Source organism: Taeniopygia guttata, chromosome 5 (assembly GCF_048771995.1).
Source record: "Taeniopygia guttata chromosome 5, bTaeGut7.mat, whole genome shotgun sequence".
Taxonomy (NCBI): Eukaryota; Metazoa; Chordata; class Aves; order Passeriformes; family Estrildidae; genus Taeniopygia; species Taeniopygia guttata.
In genome coordinates, this window is record NC_133030.1 from 43,310,000 (window position 1) to 43,325,576 (window position 15,577).

General features: G+C 38.8%; 1 protein-coding gene across 1 annotated transcript in view; it reads right to left on the bottom strand.

Annotated features, from left to right (window-relative positions):
* Window positions 1-5,056: 5,056 nt before the first annotated feature.
* SPTLC2 (serine palmitoyltransferase long chain base subunit 2) overlaps window positions 5,057-15,577 on the bottom strand; it is a 73,086-nt gene continuing 62,565 nt past the window's right edge. Inside the window, exons 10-12 of the mRNA XM_030274767.4 lie at window positions 12,758-12,893; window positions 10,631-10,760; window positions 5,057-5,785 (exon numbers count right to left, since the gene is read on the bottom strand). Coding sequence (XP_030130627.2) covers window positions 5,666-5,785; window positions 10,631-10,760; window positions 12,758-12,893 — 386 coding nt within the window. The 3' untranslated portion in view covers window positions 5,057-5,665. The remainder of the gene's footprint in view (window positions 5,786-10,630; window positions 10,761-12,757; window positions 12,894-15,577) is intronic.

A 15,577-nucleotide genomic window follows, 5' to 3' on the forward strand; every position in this document is an offset into this window, starting at 1 on the left:
TTTGGGGGGGAGCCCATTTAAAAATTTTATCTAAAATGTCTTATCTACAAAAAAATCCAATATATATGTACATTATAGCAACACAGAGGCATAAGAATACAGTGCAATTTAAGATGAAGTGCTGTCACTTGGTAATTCTGCCCAGGGCTTGTGGAAATGTGGGCCACCATTGGCTTTGGGGCTGCTAGCCTAAAGCCTCAGGCTCCAGCATTCCTCAGTTCTGTCTCAAGTGGGTCTGAAGTTAATACTGGGAGGCTAGAGATGCATTAAGCTTAATATACCATTAGAGGGTAGCAGAAATAGTGTCTGAATAGGATGAGCTTTGGCAAAAGAAATCAGAATGTTTACGAAGGTCACATGGTTTGGTGCATGTTTCACCTCACTGTGGGTATTTTTGGAATGGCACCAACCCTTGGCATATTCACGTGAGACCTGTTCACCTACCATTGAGCAAATGAATTTGCTAGCTGCCACTGGTTCTGAAGTCCCTGTCTTAAGAAGTCTCCCACTTTCAGCAGCCCAGGAACAAGCTACCCATGGAACTACACAGGAACTACGAAAGCTGCACAGCACCATTGGTGCAGAGTACTGCACTACTTTTGGCTCCCATGTACAGATCTCTCGATCACACACAAATTGAGTTTTGAACCTCTCCCTCCCAAGAAAACAGCAGTCCATACTGCTTAACTAAGAGCACTGAGTATTCTTCCGTGGGTTAAAATTCACTGCATTCTTTAAGGTCAGTCTTAATTTTAATTCTTCATACCAAGAATCACAGTTTAAGGCCTTCAACACACACCATCATTTGCTTCACCCAACCCCATTTGGGGATATAAGCACAACAGCTCCAATGTCTGCAACAAATGCTTCTTTTTTTAGTGAAAGATAAAGCACAATACTTCATACAAACACTTTACGTTTGTGCTCTAGTACTACATCTGAATCCTTGAACAGATGAACAACTGCAAGGCTGGGAATGTTTACAGGAATACAGAGCAATCAGAATGGCACTGGAGATTTTTTTTTTCCTTTTAAAACCATGTTCAGGTTATGCAGGTCAAATGACTCGTGCTTTTCCCAAATAGTGGTCCAATACCACTTGGGTGTCAGGTCCAGCACCAAAGCCAACAATGCACCTGCCGAGGGGTCATACTAAGCATTCCTGAACAGCTCAGCACTTCACTAGTGCTAAAATAGAACAGACTTCAGGTGTCCCAAATCTCCATGCAGAAGGTGCCATCCACACAGACCCCAGCATGCTTGACACTTTCATAGGCTGAATGTAAACTATAAAAATAATGTATATAAACTACATACATTCTGACTGAGCATTGTATATTGGGATACATTTCCACAAGTTTCCTTCTCTGTGATGTAGCAAGGGGGCTCATGCATAGTGCTCCAGATCCAGTGCTGCAAGGTGTTCTCTTAGATGAAGAGTCATGCTCATACTTTCTTCCAACCTCTCCTATGATCTTCCTGAATGGATAACATGGCTTCTGAACAAGCCAAATGCTTTTCAGATGAAAACAAATCAAAATTTGCACAGAAGGAGAAGACGACTTACTTGGTGTGGAAAACTTTTAGAGTGTCTATTCAGGCACTGAAAACTGCACTCCTGATTTAGGGATACTTGTTCAAGTACACATGAAAGCTCCCTGTACAGCTGAAAATAAGCAATGATTGACTACCCCTCTTCTCCATCTCTGCAGTATCAGTCCTTCCTCCACACAGCAAAGAACTGCTGATTTTATGGTCACACTTCCCTTGCCTGTTCTTTGTGAAGGTGCAGCTTTGACAGTGAGCATCACATCTGCACTCTTAGAGGAAACAGCAAGAGGAGGATGGATAATGCAATTCCTTCAGATGTTTGGTCAACTCGCTCCTGAGTCTTTGCCTAAAGCAGAAGCATACTACACCCGTAACTCAAGAACCAGAACTGTTCACTAAGGATGCCACTTAGAAAAGATATAGCAACTAGAGAGTTAAATAAACCATATACATACTATACAAAAGTTTGTGTTGTAAAAAAACAAAAATGAAATTATTCTGACATAAAAAAACCTGGTTTCTTCTCTGCCAAAGAACTAAAGGAAAACTATGAATCAGGTTCTTTAAGACCAAGAGCTACTTGGAAAAGCCAGTTTCTAACAAGAAGCAGATCTCCCACTCTTTGCTGATGCTCGGTAATAGGAGCTTCTCAATTTTCTTACGAGTGAAAGAATATGGCCATTAACCTTAAAAACAGTAATGGTTCTAAACTCTTCACTCTGCTCAAGAGAGGCAATAACTTGCTTGCTTAGTTCTTCAGAGAGGTACTGGGAAGGTAACTATTGTATATTTATGAGTAAGTTTAGCCAATATACAGTACTGAGCAAAATCCTTTGTTCAAAAGCAGCCTTAATTTTCTTTCCAATTTTGCATCTCTTAAGAAATACCAGGAGTCATTTTCAATTAGAATGTCTTTGAAAAGTTGGCAGGGACTGAAGTTTTATTTCTTAAGCAGCTTTTCTTCCTTTGTGATCTCTCAAGATTGGTTGTTTCATTCATTTCTACTGCCAGGAGAGAAAGGAGACAGATTTCTGGTCAGTACATAAATATCAAAGCAGCAATCCATCCTACACATACTATGACAGCATACATGCTGTAGGTTTGCCTAGCACAAACTCTTATTGGAGTTTTTTTAGTAGATGCAAAAAGGTTTTCTTGGCTTTCAAGCTCAGTGAATAACTGAATTAAAAGTGTGCGATCTTGGACTTGTAACTCTTACTTTTTCAGAAGCAGTTTTAACAGGTTTCCTAATTTTTTACCAAACTTTGGCAAAATCGGTTCTCTTGAACAAAAGACCTCAGAGAGGAGTGGGGGGATTTGCTTTCCGAAAAGGATATGCCAAGGCTGAAATGTAACCAAGCACTTTGCAAATGCTAACTGCCAGAATTATTTCTGAAGTGCCTTTGTAACTCAGAATTCAAAGTTATATGCAGACAGTGTGACTCGGCAGAAAGATACTAAAAGGCAGAAGCTTGAACACAGTTTCCTCAACAAGTGCAACTAGAAACCAAATGAACACTAGTAATTTTTGAACACTATTTCAGAAGTATTACACAGGATTTATCTATATTATGAAGATTTTCACAGATGCTTTTCTCCCTTGCAAAGACAAGCTGCTCTAAAACTGATTCCCAGAGACAAGGTTAAGATTCAATACTTGTAGAATCTATGATAACCTATTTCTAACTTAATACATCACAGTTTCCAAACTGCTACACAGCAGACAAACACACTGTGTATTTGTGAATGCTTAAAAACAGCTACCTAATGATCCAAGCCTTTACACTGATCAGTTTCGTCTGCTCTTGAACCATTTCATGACCAAGTTAATAGGATCAGGGCTCATGTCAGGGCTTCCTGTACTAACCTCGTCTTGTTCCCTAGTACAATCCAGAGAGAGAAAAAAAAAAAATCAGTAAAGCTTCTTGAAATCAGAAAGCAGGTAATCTACTGGAATGTTAGAGCTAGTCCTGGGCAGAACATGAGTGAGAAAGTAAGCTCAGCTAACTGCTGTTTATTAACTCTGCCTGAAAACATGAGACTATTTCATAGCTATCCAAGCTGCACATACAGACTTCTCAGACTCCGCACTCACTCAGCTTCGGAAGAAGAGCCAACCAACATTAATGGACTAAGACAGAAACAGTTAACTGGACCTATTTTCAAACAGTCAATTTCAGTTCTTCTCATATAATTAAATTTCTGAAATTCAATGGTAAAAAAATGAACCAGTGTTTTGAAGTTCCATTACATTAAAATGTAACAAGATCTATAAATGCATGAAGTTAGATAGTCTATAAAATAGAAGCCAATTCTGCTTTAACTCACCACATGTATTTGCAGAATTGCTTGGTTCTAGTGGCCAAAACACTCCCTCCCTGTTAGTTGCAGAGTGAACATTAAAGAACTTTAAAAGAATGAATTCTTTTTTTCAGCACCACACAAAGAGCTTTGAGTTGCTCTCTGCTTTAGTATTATGACCATCAGTCTGTTTCTAAAACCCAGTAACCTCCAAAAAGTATCTTCCTAACCCAAACTGAAGAGCTGGCCCAAACCAATTGACACAATGTTATCATTTTACTATCTTTACAGAAATAATGTATGTCTAAATATAAAACACAGAAACAAACTATACCGCAGTTGACTCATATTTAAAACTTTTGGTACCTTTTTGTTGATCCATTTTGTTCACTGAAAGAATTCAAGATGTAAAGACTAAGTAGCAGACCAGTTCTAAGGTGTATGAAAGCAAAGGCATCTATTTGAAACAGAGGGACAGTATGAAACTTGCAGATAAAGACTTCAAACAGCAACTGGCTCAGCGAACACTCATTTGAGCAGTGTTGATCAGTAACAGAAGTACAAAAGAATAAAGATATCAAACTAAACGCAATTGTGAGGACATTCTCTCTCTTCAGGGAAGACCTACAGATATGCAGCTGCCAATGGGGACTTTGCTGGCCAGCCAAAATGTAATGTATGACTACAAGACTCAAGCTATCCATATGCGTAACAGGGCCAGTGAAGACCATCTCAGATGACAAAGAAACAGTGAGTTAGCATAGCAAAGGGCAGCAGTCTTTCACAGATCTGCATGGAATAAATGGTTCTCCAAATAGTCATTCCTTGTATAGGCCTGCTTATTGAGGGGGCTTAGTCTTAAGACTAAGCATGAGACTTGCTCTAGTTTGTTTAAACCCTAAGGCTCCCTTCTAGGAGTTGGTGACTTGTTCATGACTTTGTCATAATTCTAAAGCAAGAGAAACTAACCTGAAGATGAGAAAGCAACACATACACAACCCATATTTTTTTCCTTTTTTTAAACAGAAGTATTAAAAACAAAACAAAACAAATCCTTCTCCATCACTTACCCTCTATCAAAGGGACAATTAGTGTCAAAACCAGGAGACAATCTGGTATCCATACTGTGAAGGAAAAGAGGCTACAGTTCCAGAAGTCCTTCTGCCTATGGCTTACAAAACTAAATAATGTTTGGGAACAATGGTCCTGTCAGCGACATGTCAACAACACATTTATTTTAAAAAGGGTAAATTCAAGTTTTAAACATAAGTAACTGCAAATGAAAAAAACAACTTTGGTTGATTATCCATCTTGTTAAATATGTCAAAGTTAGCAATCAACAGTTTCTCTAGGAAGTCTCCAGAAACATACAGGTCAGCTCATTCCTTATTGGGAAGATCAGACACCTAGCAGTGACACTGATAATGCTGCCATGCCAGCGTCACACATGCTCACAACATCTCAGCCAGCATTTGGGAGGGCAATGGTGCATACAAAGTCTGAACTAATCAGCCACAGCCAACTTAGGTTGCTGTGAACTCATTGAGACAAATAAATAAAAAAAAAGCAAGAAGAAAAAAATAAAGCCAAGCACCTCTAGGGCCAGACCCTGAAGACAGAGAAATCAAAGAATTTTTTTCTCCTCTCCCTATTTACAAAATGCCATTTAGAGCTGATGTGGCCACTTCAGTATTGTGAGGAAATGTCTCTTATACTAAACAGTCATAAGTGTGTTGTTCACAGATGCTGTGGCCTGTGTGCCATGGAGTGTCCCATGGGCTGTGTCCCTCCCACTGAGGCACATGGAGGGAGTTCAGTCTTCTGTTTCTTCATATGTTGTCTCGTCAAACGGCCGGTCCAAGAGAGGTACCAAACGGCGACGGGAATATTTCAGTTGCAAAAGGTCCCCAACTTCATTGATTTCTTTTAAAGCCTGACAAAGAGACCAGAGTAGATCAGCAGAGGAGACAGATGCAAGTTATCCATACATCTTCCTTTATGCATGCCTGCAGACTACTCTGACAGCCATTTTACTTGAGATTTCACTGTGCTAGAAGCCAGTACCTTCAGAAGTGCACAGGATTTTTTTTTTTTTTTAGTGTTCAGAAATTTTGAGACCACATAAACAGCACTGGTCACTTAACTGAGAGTGCCTATGCATCCACCTGACTATTCCAGTTCCAGATTAGGATTATAATATCCAGCAAACCCCATGACTATTCATAGATAGAAAAACAGAATAATGATTTTCCCGTCCTGGAGGTAATAAAGCTGAAATAGAAAAAAAATTGTACATTTTGTTTGAAGTTTGACTCCTCCTTATGCATCATTCAGTTTGAAAACAACCTGTGTTACTAAACCTGATCTGTTGTATTTTTTAAACTGCAAAATAGCAAAGACAAACTACAATAATGAGCTAACAAGTTCTATAGCTGCCTTTGTTATATTTATATTTGGTTAATTTGCATTGTCCATATACAACTAGAGATGAAAGCTATGTGTCATAAACAACATGGCACAGGATATTTTTGCCAGACAATTTAAGGAAATAAAAAGTTATTTTGGGTAGGACCCTAAGCATTTTCTCCATGGAAAGCAAGTCCCACTGAGGTTGCCACAAAGGCTGCACTCAAGCAACTGATGACCCAGAACATTCTACTGAATTAGCACAGCCTTTCACCATTTTGACCTGAACTCAAATATTATGAAGTTTATCAGAGATCAAACATCTGCTTGCGTAAGAAATTAGGGAAGTCCCAGTGCAGTTAATCATACTTCCATTATATTGCAATCTCTAATAAGACATTGGTCCACACACAATAGGGTCTTATTAAAAGTCAAATCCTAAACTTCATTTCTCTACAGAACACTCCTAGAGCAAAGTACAAAATAAATCAGCTGTTGCAGACAAGTCTGTGATAGCACATTATGCTAGTTATTTTTTATAGGCAGGTGACAAAAATTAATTAGAAGATCACTTCCAAGTCCAATATGATTTTTTTTTAAATTCAAAGGTTGGCATTCTTCACTGCCCTGAATTGTAAATTTATTGAGATAGGTACATTCAGCATTGCTTCAGAATGTCACTAATTCAACACTGATGCTCCAATCTGCATCAAACGCTTCTCTCTTGAGGACAGCTGGAAGATGGGGTTAATAGCTCTACATGTTTTCTCTTCCTAGATGGATAGTTCAAGTTTTTGTTTCTTTAAACAATGGCCCTTCATGCTTGTTGTATCTGGCAGCAAAAACCTCTGCACTCTAAAATTTGGGGGAACGACAAACCCAGAAGTTGGACCTCAGTAAAAACAAAACAAAACAAAACAAAAGTGTGGGCACAGTCTGCCAGAGCCTTAAGTAAAGATCCCATATGGAAACAATTTAAAGCTGAATTTCTGTTGAAAGAGTATGTTAACTGTTATTCTTGAATGCAGATTTAGGATTTTATTAATTTAAAACAAAAAGGACCATGTGACCAGCAAAGACTACAAAGGAAATGGCAGTGGTGTACTCTGACTTTAGGAGAGTGTAATATATTTTTCATCACTGAAAAGAAAGCACAGCCCACAGCGATGCAGGTTATGAGGGACTTCACTCTGATCCTAAGCCAAATATTTTTAGGCAAGGAAGTTTTATTTACATAAAACAGTTAAAATTTTAACTAAGAACTGTTCCTTATCATGTGGGTGTATTTAATAAGAACAAGGAAGCATTACAAATATCACTATTTGCAAGACAAGCTTCTCTTCCTTATGCTTCAAACATGAATAAGTTTTGTTTAAAAAAATACCACAAGAGCCCTAGTTAGCATCCATGAATACACAGATGGGATACCAAGTTGTCTCCTCTTTCAGTGACTTAAAGAAGCTGTCTGCCAGCTCTCCCCAAGTCCATTAATTTTAGTTCTTCCTCCTCCTGGATATTGTTGCCACAGTTAGCAAAAGGGATTAGACCTGAGGTCTGCCTTAATGATTAGCTGCCTGAAATCAATCCCTTTTCACTGCATCACAAGGAAACACTGCACAAAGTCACTGACACGAAGACTTGCTCCTTATTAACTCCTCCTGCCAATGTTCTGGGTTCTGAGCATGCAGCTATTTTGAACCATAAAGGGGGTTACACTAACTTGGAAAAAAGCCTCCACATACTGAGCTAAATCAGGATTTCTTCATTCACTTCAAAACTCACACCTCATTTTGCTCTGGATTAATTTTCTTAGCAGACAAGCTCTAATATATTGAACAAGCATTTCCTAATTTAGTACATTTAACACTTATAGAGGTACTCTAGCAATGAGTCTTATGTTAAGTGCACAAAATTTGAAACGTTTTTTGGAAAATGCAGAAAGAACTGACAGGAAAAGAGGTTTTTAAACCAGAGTAATAAAAGTTAGAGATGGATTTTGGAAGAGCGCAAATGTGGTATTTATACAGACCCTACTAAAGCAGCTTATTATGGCAAAGGCCCCAGCTAGTCACTAAAAGAGAAGACCAAGAACCTAACCAACTGTAAAATTGCACAATTGCTCAGGTAGTGCCTGCACATCAAGTTTGAACAGTTTCAGTTTTAGCTCAATTTGCAGCAGTATTATTTCAGAGACTTCAGTTTTCTTTATTTTCCTTCCTCCCATCACTTAGCTATTCATCCCTACTCCACGCCCACCTGTCCCAGCAGTTACTGCTCCCTCATTTGTGGCAATGAACTAAGGTCTATTACCACACTCTGAGCCAAGTCTGGTACTATTTATTGTACACAGGGCAAAGAGAAGCAAAGGAGAAGGTCTTCTCTGAATGTACTGGTTCCAAACCTTTATTTGGAACAGAAACAACTAAACTGAGATAGTTAAGGGAAGAGTAGTGGGTCAAGTAGCTGGGAAGGGATTCCTTAAGCAGTCTGTTGCTGGAGTGTTCGGGAACCTCTCACAGGCAGAAATAACTCAGGAGCAGCATGTACAGCATCACAGATACACAGCAGGGTGACACTACTCAATGACACTACACATACATTACGAAACTGCTCACATCACACACTACCTTACTATTTTTTTAACAGAAATTAAATATAAAAAGCTTGCAATTTTAAGCTGTTGATTTTTATGTGAGTTTTGTAGCAGTCAAGTGTGAAAAGGTTGAGTCTATTTTTTTTATAAGACATTAGTACATATCTGTTATATATCCTATTTGCTATTCACATATTGAAGTGTTACCACCTGATCATATTTGGACATGAGGCATGATTTTCCCTTTCGAACCCAGTGACTACTCCCAATCATCTTGTCCACAAAATGTTCAAAAATAGTTTCAAGATTTTTTTTCTCCACAATCTTCTCAAGATAAAGGCAAGGCTTTTCAACCTGCAGTTCCTTACACTTTTTTGCCCTTCTTCAAGGAGAAGGTGACACTGGCTTTCTTCCAGTCTTCAGGAGCCTCTCCCAGCCACCACAAACTCTTCCTCCAAAGATGACAATCAAGAGTGGCCTTGCAGCGACAGTCAACTCCCTCAATGCTTGTGGATCCAGCTCATCAGGTCCCATGGACTTGTGCATGTTGATTTTGTTTAAATGTTCCCTTATTGGAGTCTCCTTCACACCAAAGTTAAGTCTTTACTGCTCCATACTTTTCCACTAATCTCATGCTCTCAGGATTCCTAAGTCTCACCAGTAGACTGAGACAACAAAGGCACTGAGTACCCTTACCTCTTGCACACATTTCTCGCCTGATTCCCTGTGCCATTCAGCAGCAGTCCTCCACATTTTCTCTACTCTTTCTCTTGCTACTAATGCCCCATAAAAGCTCTGCCTGCTACATTTGATGTCCTTTGACAGACTGAGGTTCAGATGGGCTTTGTTTTTCCTGACCCCATCTCTGCGTGCTCTGGACTGTCTCTCTACTCTTCCTTGGTCACCTGTCTGTGCCTGCACCTCTTATACACTTTCATGATATATTTTTGTTGGTTTGTTCATTCATGCAGGCTTCCCACCACATTTCCTCTCCTTTAAGTCAGGATAGATCATTCTTCAGGGAAGGAGTGAGGAGGGAAAATCAATCAGCTGTCCCGGCCACCTCTGCTCTTTGAGACTGCATCCTATGGGATACTTTCATGTAGGTCTCTGAATAGGACAGAGTCTACTCTCTTACCTAGTTTACATCCTCTTTGAACTCTGTTAGTCAGAAAGTAACCACCCGTCCTTACTTTTTGAAGGCAGCATCTCCTAACTGATGCTGGCCTCCTTCAAAGAGACCTCCACTCCCTCTGCAAGTGCTGGTAGGAGTAAGTAAGGCATTGCATGTAGTACAGACTCACTAGGACAGAGGCATTTAAGATACAGCGCTCTGAAGCTTTAAACAAGAACAGTAATAGTAATCTCTGGAATAAAAATTCTCACTAGCAATCATGTGCTTCCTTTTGAGAGGAATATAGATGTTTTGGAGGTTCTCAGGCCATTAACATCTAGGGTCAGAAGATGCAAAATGTTTCCTTCTAACCAGTTCAATGCAAGGTATGGCCTTTGAAGAGAGTAAAAAGCAATGTCTCACAGGAATGAGAATATCTCCTTTTAGAACAGAACAAGAAAAGTCCTGAGATTCACTCTAAACAGCCATTCTACACTGTTAAAGCAAGGAAAGAGATGGAGTCACTGCCAGCTCTATTGCAAAGGGCTTTGAAGATTAGGTTAAACTATGTCATGTACCAAACATTGACCCAGTGTACAAAACCAGACAATTGTATCTGTTTATTAGCAGGCACGAGCAGAAGAAAGACAAGATGAGACACTTACAGTATCAAGCATCTCTTTGGTATGAGCTGCAGACAAACAGAATCTGGCTCTGGACTCGATGATGGGGGTGGCAGGGAAGCCCACAACCACAACACCGATGTTCCGCTTCAGCATCTCACGGCCGAACGCGCTGCAGAGAGAACAAGATCGTCACGTCAAGTTATTCCAGTGGTGGCAAAGCAGGAGCATGAAGAACTCAGTATGGTAACCCACACAGGCCTTGTTGCAGCAAGGCTGTCACCTCACAGTTTGGAGCTTCCAGTGCTTTCTTTTTAGAGGCAGAAAAGCCTGCTCACAAAAGCCTTTTTAAAATTCAATCCCAAGGTGGTCCTTCTCAAAAGGTTTCAGTGTATTAAGTTCTAACAAAAATGAAAGATTATATGTGGCAGAGACTGGTCTTTTAGCAGGCTGTTTCTAAATGGATTTGTAACCTAAGCTTGGAAATCTTTCCAAAAGGAAAGAGTGATTTTGGCTCAGAAGTTTGACTATACAAGGAACCCCTCATGCTGCAATGCCCCAAAAGCGGATGTTTCTGCAATTTCAAGATGTTTTGTTTTCATGAATTTAATTTTATTAAAGTACATTATTGTATCACAGAATGCACCACTTTATAAGTATCACGGGAACCACTGAATCAACACAGTAAATTGAGATAATATATAGTAACATGATACCTAATATGTTTAAGGAAAGTGTAAAAATATCATGCAACTGTCACACACTATCTTCAACAAAACAAATTCTTAAGGAGATTAAAGAAAGTAGTGACTGTGACTTATACAATGAGAAACACAAAGATCTTGATCAGATCTGTAATGGCAGCGCAGCTGGGGGTGTTTCTACAGGCCACAGGAAATGCTTAATCCCTTTTGACCAGACCTTGTTGTGAGAAGTAGCAATGAACTTAAGAGGTTTATAAGGACATATAAAAATAACATTATTTTACTAGGTCTTTATATTTTCTGCCACCAATGTTTTCCTTATAAATAGGTGCATCCTGACACACTTTATTTTGTATCCATTTTATTACTCGCAAACTATTTTAAAAACAGGCTACAAGAGACAAAGAAAAGATCAAGTCAATGCAATGCAGATCCTAAGGGCCAGCTCTCATCACAGCTCTCTGTTCCTTGCTCATTTTAAGTAAGATACTAGCCCAACTGCTCAGCTAATAAATATTTCCATGAACATTTCCAAGGAAAAGATTGTATTTACTGGTAGAGAAGCTCGGCAGTGGAAGCAGCTGCCTTTGTGTGCTGGACCTGTAGTCTGCTGCATCCATAAAGGTAACAGGCCTTTTAAAACTCTGTTACACTGAGAAGGGTGAAGAACAAGGGTATCTAGCTTCAAAAAAGTGCCAGACTGACGCCTGAGCTAGTCAAGCAATAGAGATGTTCAGTACAGTGTAACATTAAATTATGTTTTCCAAATTTGAAAGTGTTGATTGAGCGCTGTATTATACAGACCCTGAAAAGGATGGCTTTGGCAATCAAAGCCAAGCCATCCTTGAAATTAGGTTTTTGTTTATATTGACAAAAATTTTAGTATATACTTTATGTATCTTCTTTGTAGAATTTTAGCCTTAATTATCCACACAGCACCCCACAAAACGGCAAGAATTTATAAACCTATGTGCTACCTGAGTGATTATATCTAGACCTCTTAAAAACTCTGGATTCATTAAATACATGTTGTTGTGTCCCACCATGTCCCACCCCCGCTGTTTTTCCTTTTCAAATTTCCAGAGTTCATCAGTAAAAATGTTGGCTCCTTCTGATCCAGGACCTAGTTGTAAGACTTCCTCCAGTGACTTTTAATGTTATTCAATTTCAGCTCCTCTTTAGCACATTTATACACTTTACATATAAATTAAATGGAAACGCACAACCCAACCTTTAAAACGTGACACAGAGAGGCAAAATTGCTTCCCCCAAGTGCTTTCTTGATGCCCCAAGATACAAGCCTCGATTTTCTCAAGATCACTTATAGAAGTTTCTATATTTTATAGGACTCAGTAATGATCACAAAAGCAAAAATCAAACAAATATTTTCTTATATTTAGAAATCTCTTCATATTCTTACACCAATCTAGCTTTAAAGAAGATGTAACAAGTTATGCTCTCATACCCAATTTTTGCTGGCATGTACAGCATCAGAGGCACAACAGGGGAATCTTCATTTCCATAGATGATAAAGCCCATCTCTTTCAGTCGTCTCCTGAAATATCTTGTGTTCTCTGCTAGCTGCTGCACACGTGCTCTCCCTAGGAAGGAATTGACGGTGAGACTGAACTCAGTTGTCATAAGTCACATCCATAACTGCAATACAAGCCCTCAAACTAAACTACAAGACATTAATGTCCTGCTTGTACTTATGGAAGTGTTAAAAATAAATGCAAATTGGGATTTGTATTTTCTTCTCCTTCATGTAACCAAGAATAATCAAGCATTTTCTGACAAGTCTGAATGGACCATTAAATGGCATAACTATCAAGTCCAAGCACTGCCTAGTTTTTCCATATCAGGTTTTCTTTCAATCAAGAGGTACCTGGCAAAAAAAAAAAAGGCAGTTACCTGCTTTTAAATAACATTCAAAGTTTTCTCAGAATTCACTTGTAACTGCATATTGAAGAAGAGCTTGTTTACACTTTGAATAATTAATGGAAAACCTATTGAATCAGCTGGTGTTGTTCACCATGTTTTATCCTGCTTGTCTGCATTATTGTAAATTACTACTTTCCTCTTTAGATCTCTTTGCTGAACTATCACGTGGCTGCTCCCTAACCTTTTTCAGTTAAAATGAGCTGGGTTTAAATTAAACTGATTACTTCTGATAATCCAGCTCACTTCAGTTAAGTGGCAGCAGCCAATGTTTCATGTATTCAGCCATTTCTGTAGGGATTCTTTGATATTTGTCAAAATTAGTACACAGGACGTTAGACAGCTAGTACAATTTAAATATTTCAAATGTTCAGATACATGTACAGAACAACCTATTTATCAGTTAATTAAATTCTAGTCTAGTGCACTGCACTATGTTCCTGGATTGCCCAGAAAAAGGTTCACATCATCTAACTTAAGCAGATCATAATACATTTCTTATCAACTAATACTCTAATGTGCTTACAAGATTAAGCACTATGCCTTCGATGAGACTATAATAAGTAACACTTAACTTACTTGTCTCTTGTCCACGGAGTATATTTCTGGATAACTGATTACCCAAACACTACCTTGCCCGGGCAGGTGATTCATAAACAGAACCATTAAATGTACAGCATGCATATCTGTGCCACATAGTGAAGGTGGCTGCCAGACATTCATCGTCTTCCTTTAAAGTTGTAGATAACGTAAGGTGATTAACTAACAGGAATGCCAGGTCTCAAAGAAACATCCAACACCCACACAGCTCTGCTCCAGGCCAGAACAAATGTAATTTTAAGAACCTATGAATTATTTGGTGCCAAGAGTATCAGACATTCCACCCACAAACAGGCAATCAAAAGAAAAACCCCATCAAAGGCATAGCATAAGAAAAAGAAGTGAAACCTGTTAAGTTTGTAAAACTTGGCCCATCATTAGTAGGTAGAAGCTGGTATTTTTAATAGCACTGACTGCCACTTAAGACATCTCTTCTTCATTAACACTATTATTTCTTAATATTTTCTCCCCCAGAATTTCTCCAGAAGCTTAATTCCTCTTCCCCAAAAAGCAGTAAGATTTCAGTAAAACACAAAGGCTTCTTGAACTTATGAAACTACATTTTTAATTTATTCACATCAGATCAGATCCTCTGCTGCAGACCCAGCTTTCTCTTATGTTTTCAGACCAATTATTTGTTAATTTTAAATAACCCAGACTGCAAAATTAAGTTGAGAAGAAGAAACAAACTCAATAAAACAAAAAGAACCAAACTTACTGCAAGATACTAAAAATAGTGGGCCAAAGGCCACTACTTGCATTTCTAATATTGAGCCAATCAATAAATACACAAGTGTCCACAGCAAACTACATGCAGGAAAAAAGCTATTTTGGTATCTTCTGAGAAAGCTTCATCTGCACATCTCCTACACAGAAATGCAACAATTTCTGATATGTCAGGTCAGTGACGTACAATTGTACAAAATACAAATCAGTTTTCACAAGTAGTAAGGTAACATACACAGCCGCAGTGATCCGCCCCTCTCGCAGGACAAGGAATGCAGCTTTTGCCATATATACATCTTCTCTGTGTTCCCATGAAGCATGGAGTTTACAGTGTTGAAGCAGAAGGAATATCATCACCTGTATGGTTTCCCCCTCTATACATTCACACCCTTTTCCATGTTCTTGGGAGCCTTCCAGACTAAAGATTAAAGGGCCATCTTAATTTGTAGTTGGCAACTGCTTCACAGTCTTCCCTAAACTCCTACCAATAAAACCAGGTTATGATTCTAGATTTGTCCTTATAGATTGAAGAATGCTTTGTGATGTAAACAAGTCTCAAGAACGAGTCTTTCAGTTCTCTACAGAGATATAATCACCTATAAAAAGCAACTGACAGATTTGGAAGGTGTTGCCTTCTTTAGGTTTGCAGGTCTCAAAAGGCTATCAGCTTTTACTTCACTCTAGAGCTAGCAAGTAATTTAATGAAATTATTACTTATTTAAAAACTTACAATAATATTACCAAGAACTTGAAAATATCTTCAGTGGCATCTCTACCCAATGGCTCACTACCCATCACATGTCATTACCATCTGAAGAGAACTGTAGCTGTGGTGAAGCAAAGCACCAGGAATCACACAAAAATCGAGCACAGGTTCCTTGTCCTCTGCTTGCCTTTCTCCCTGCATTTGGTGCAAGTACTCTTCTCTGTACTTCAACATGTTTAGTCTCCTACTCCTTACACTTGGAAGAGTGATTCTATATGCTAACTGAATAGGGTTTGCAATATTATGCAACAAGCA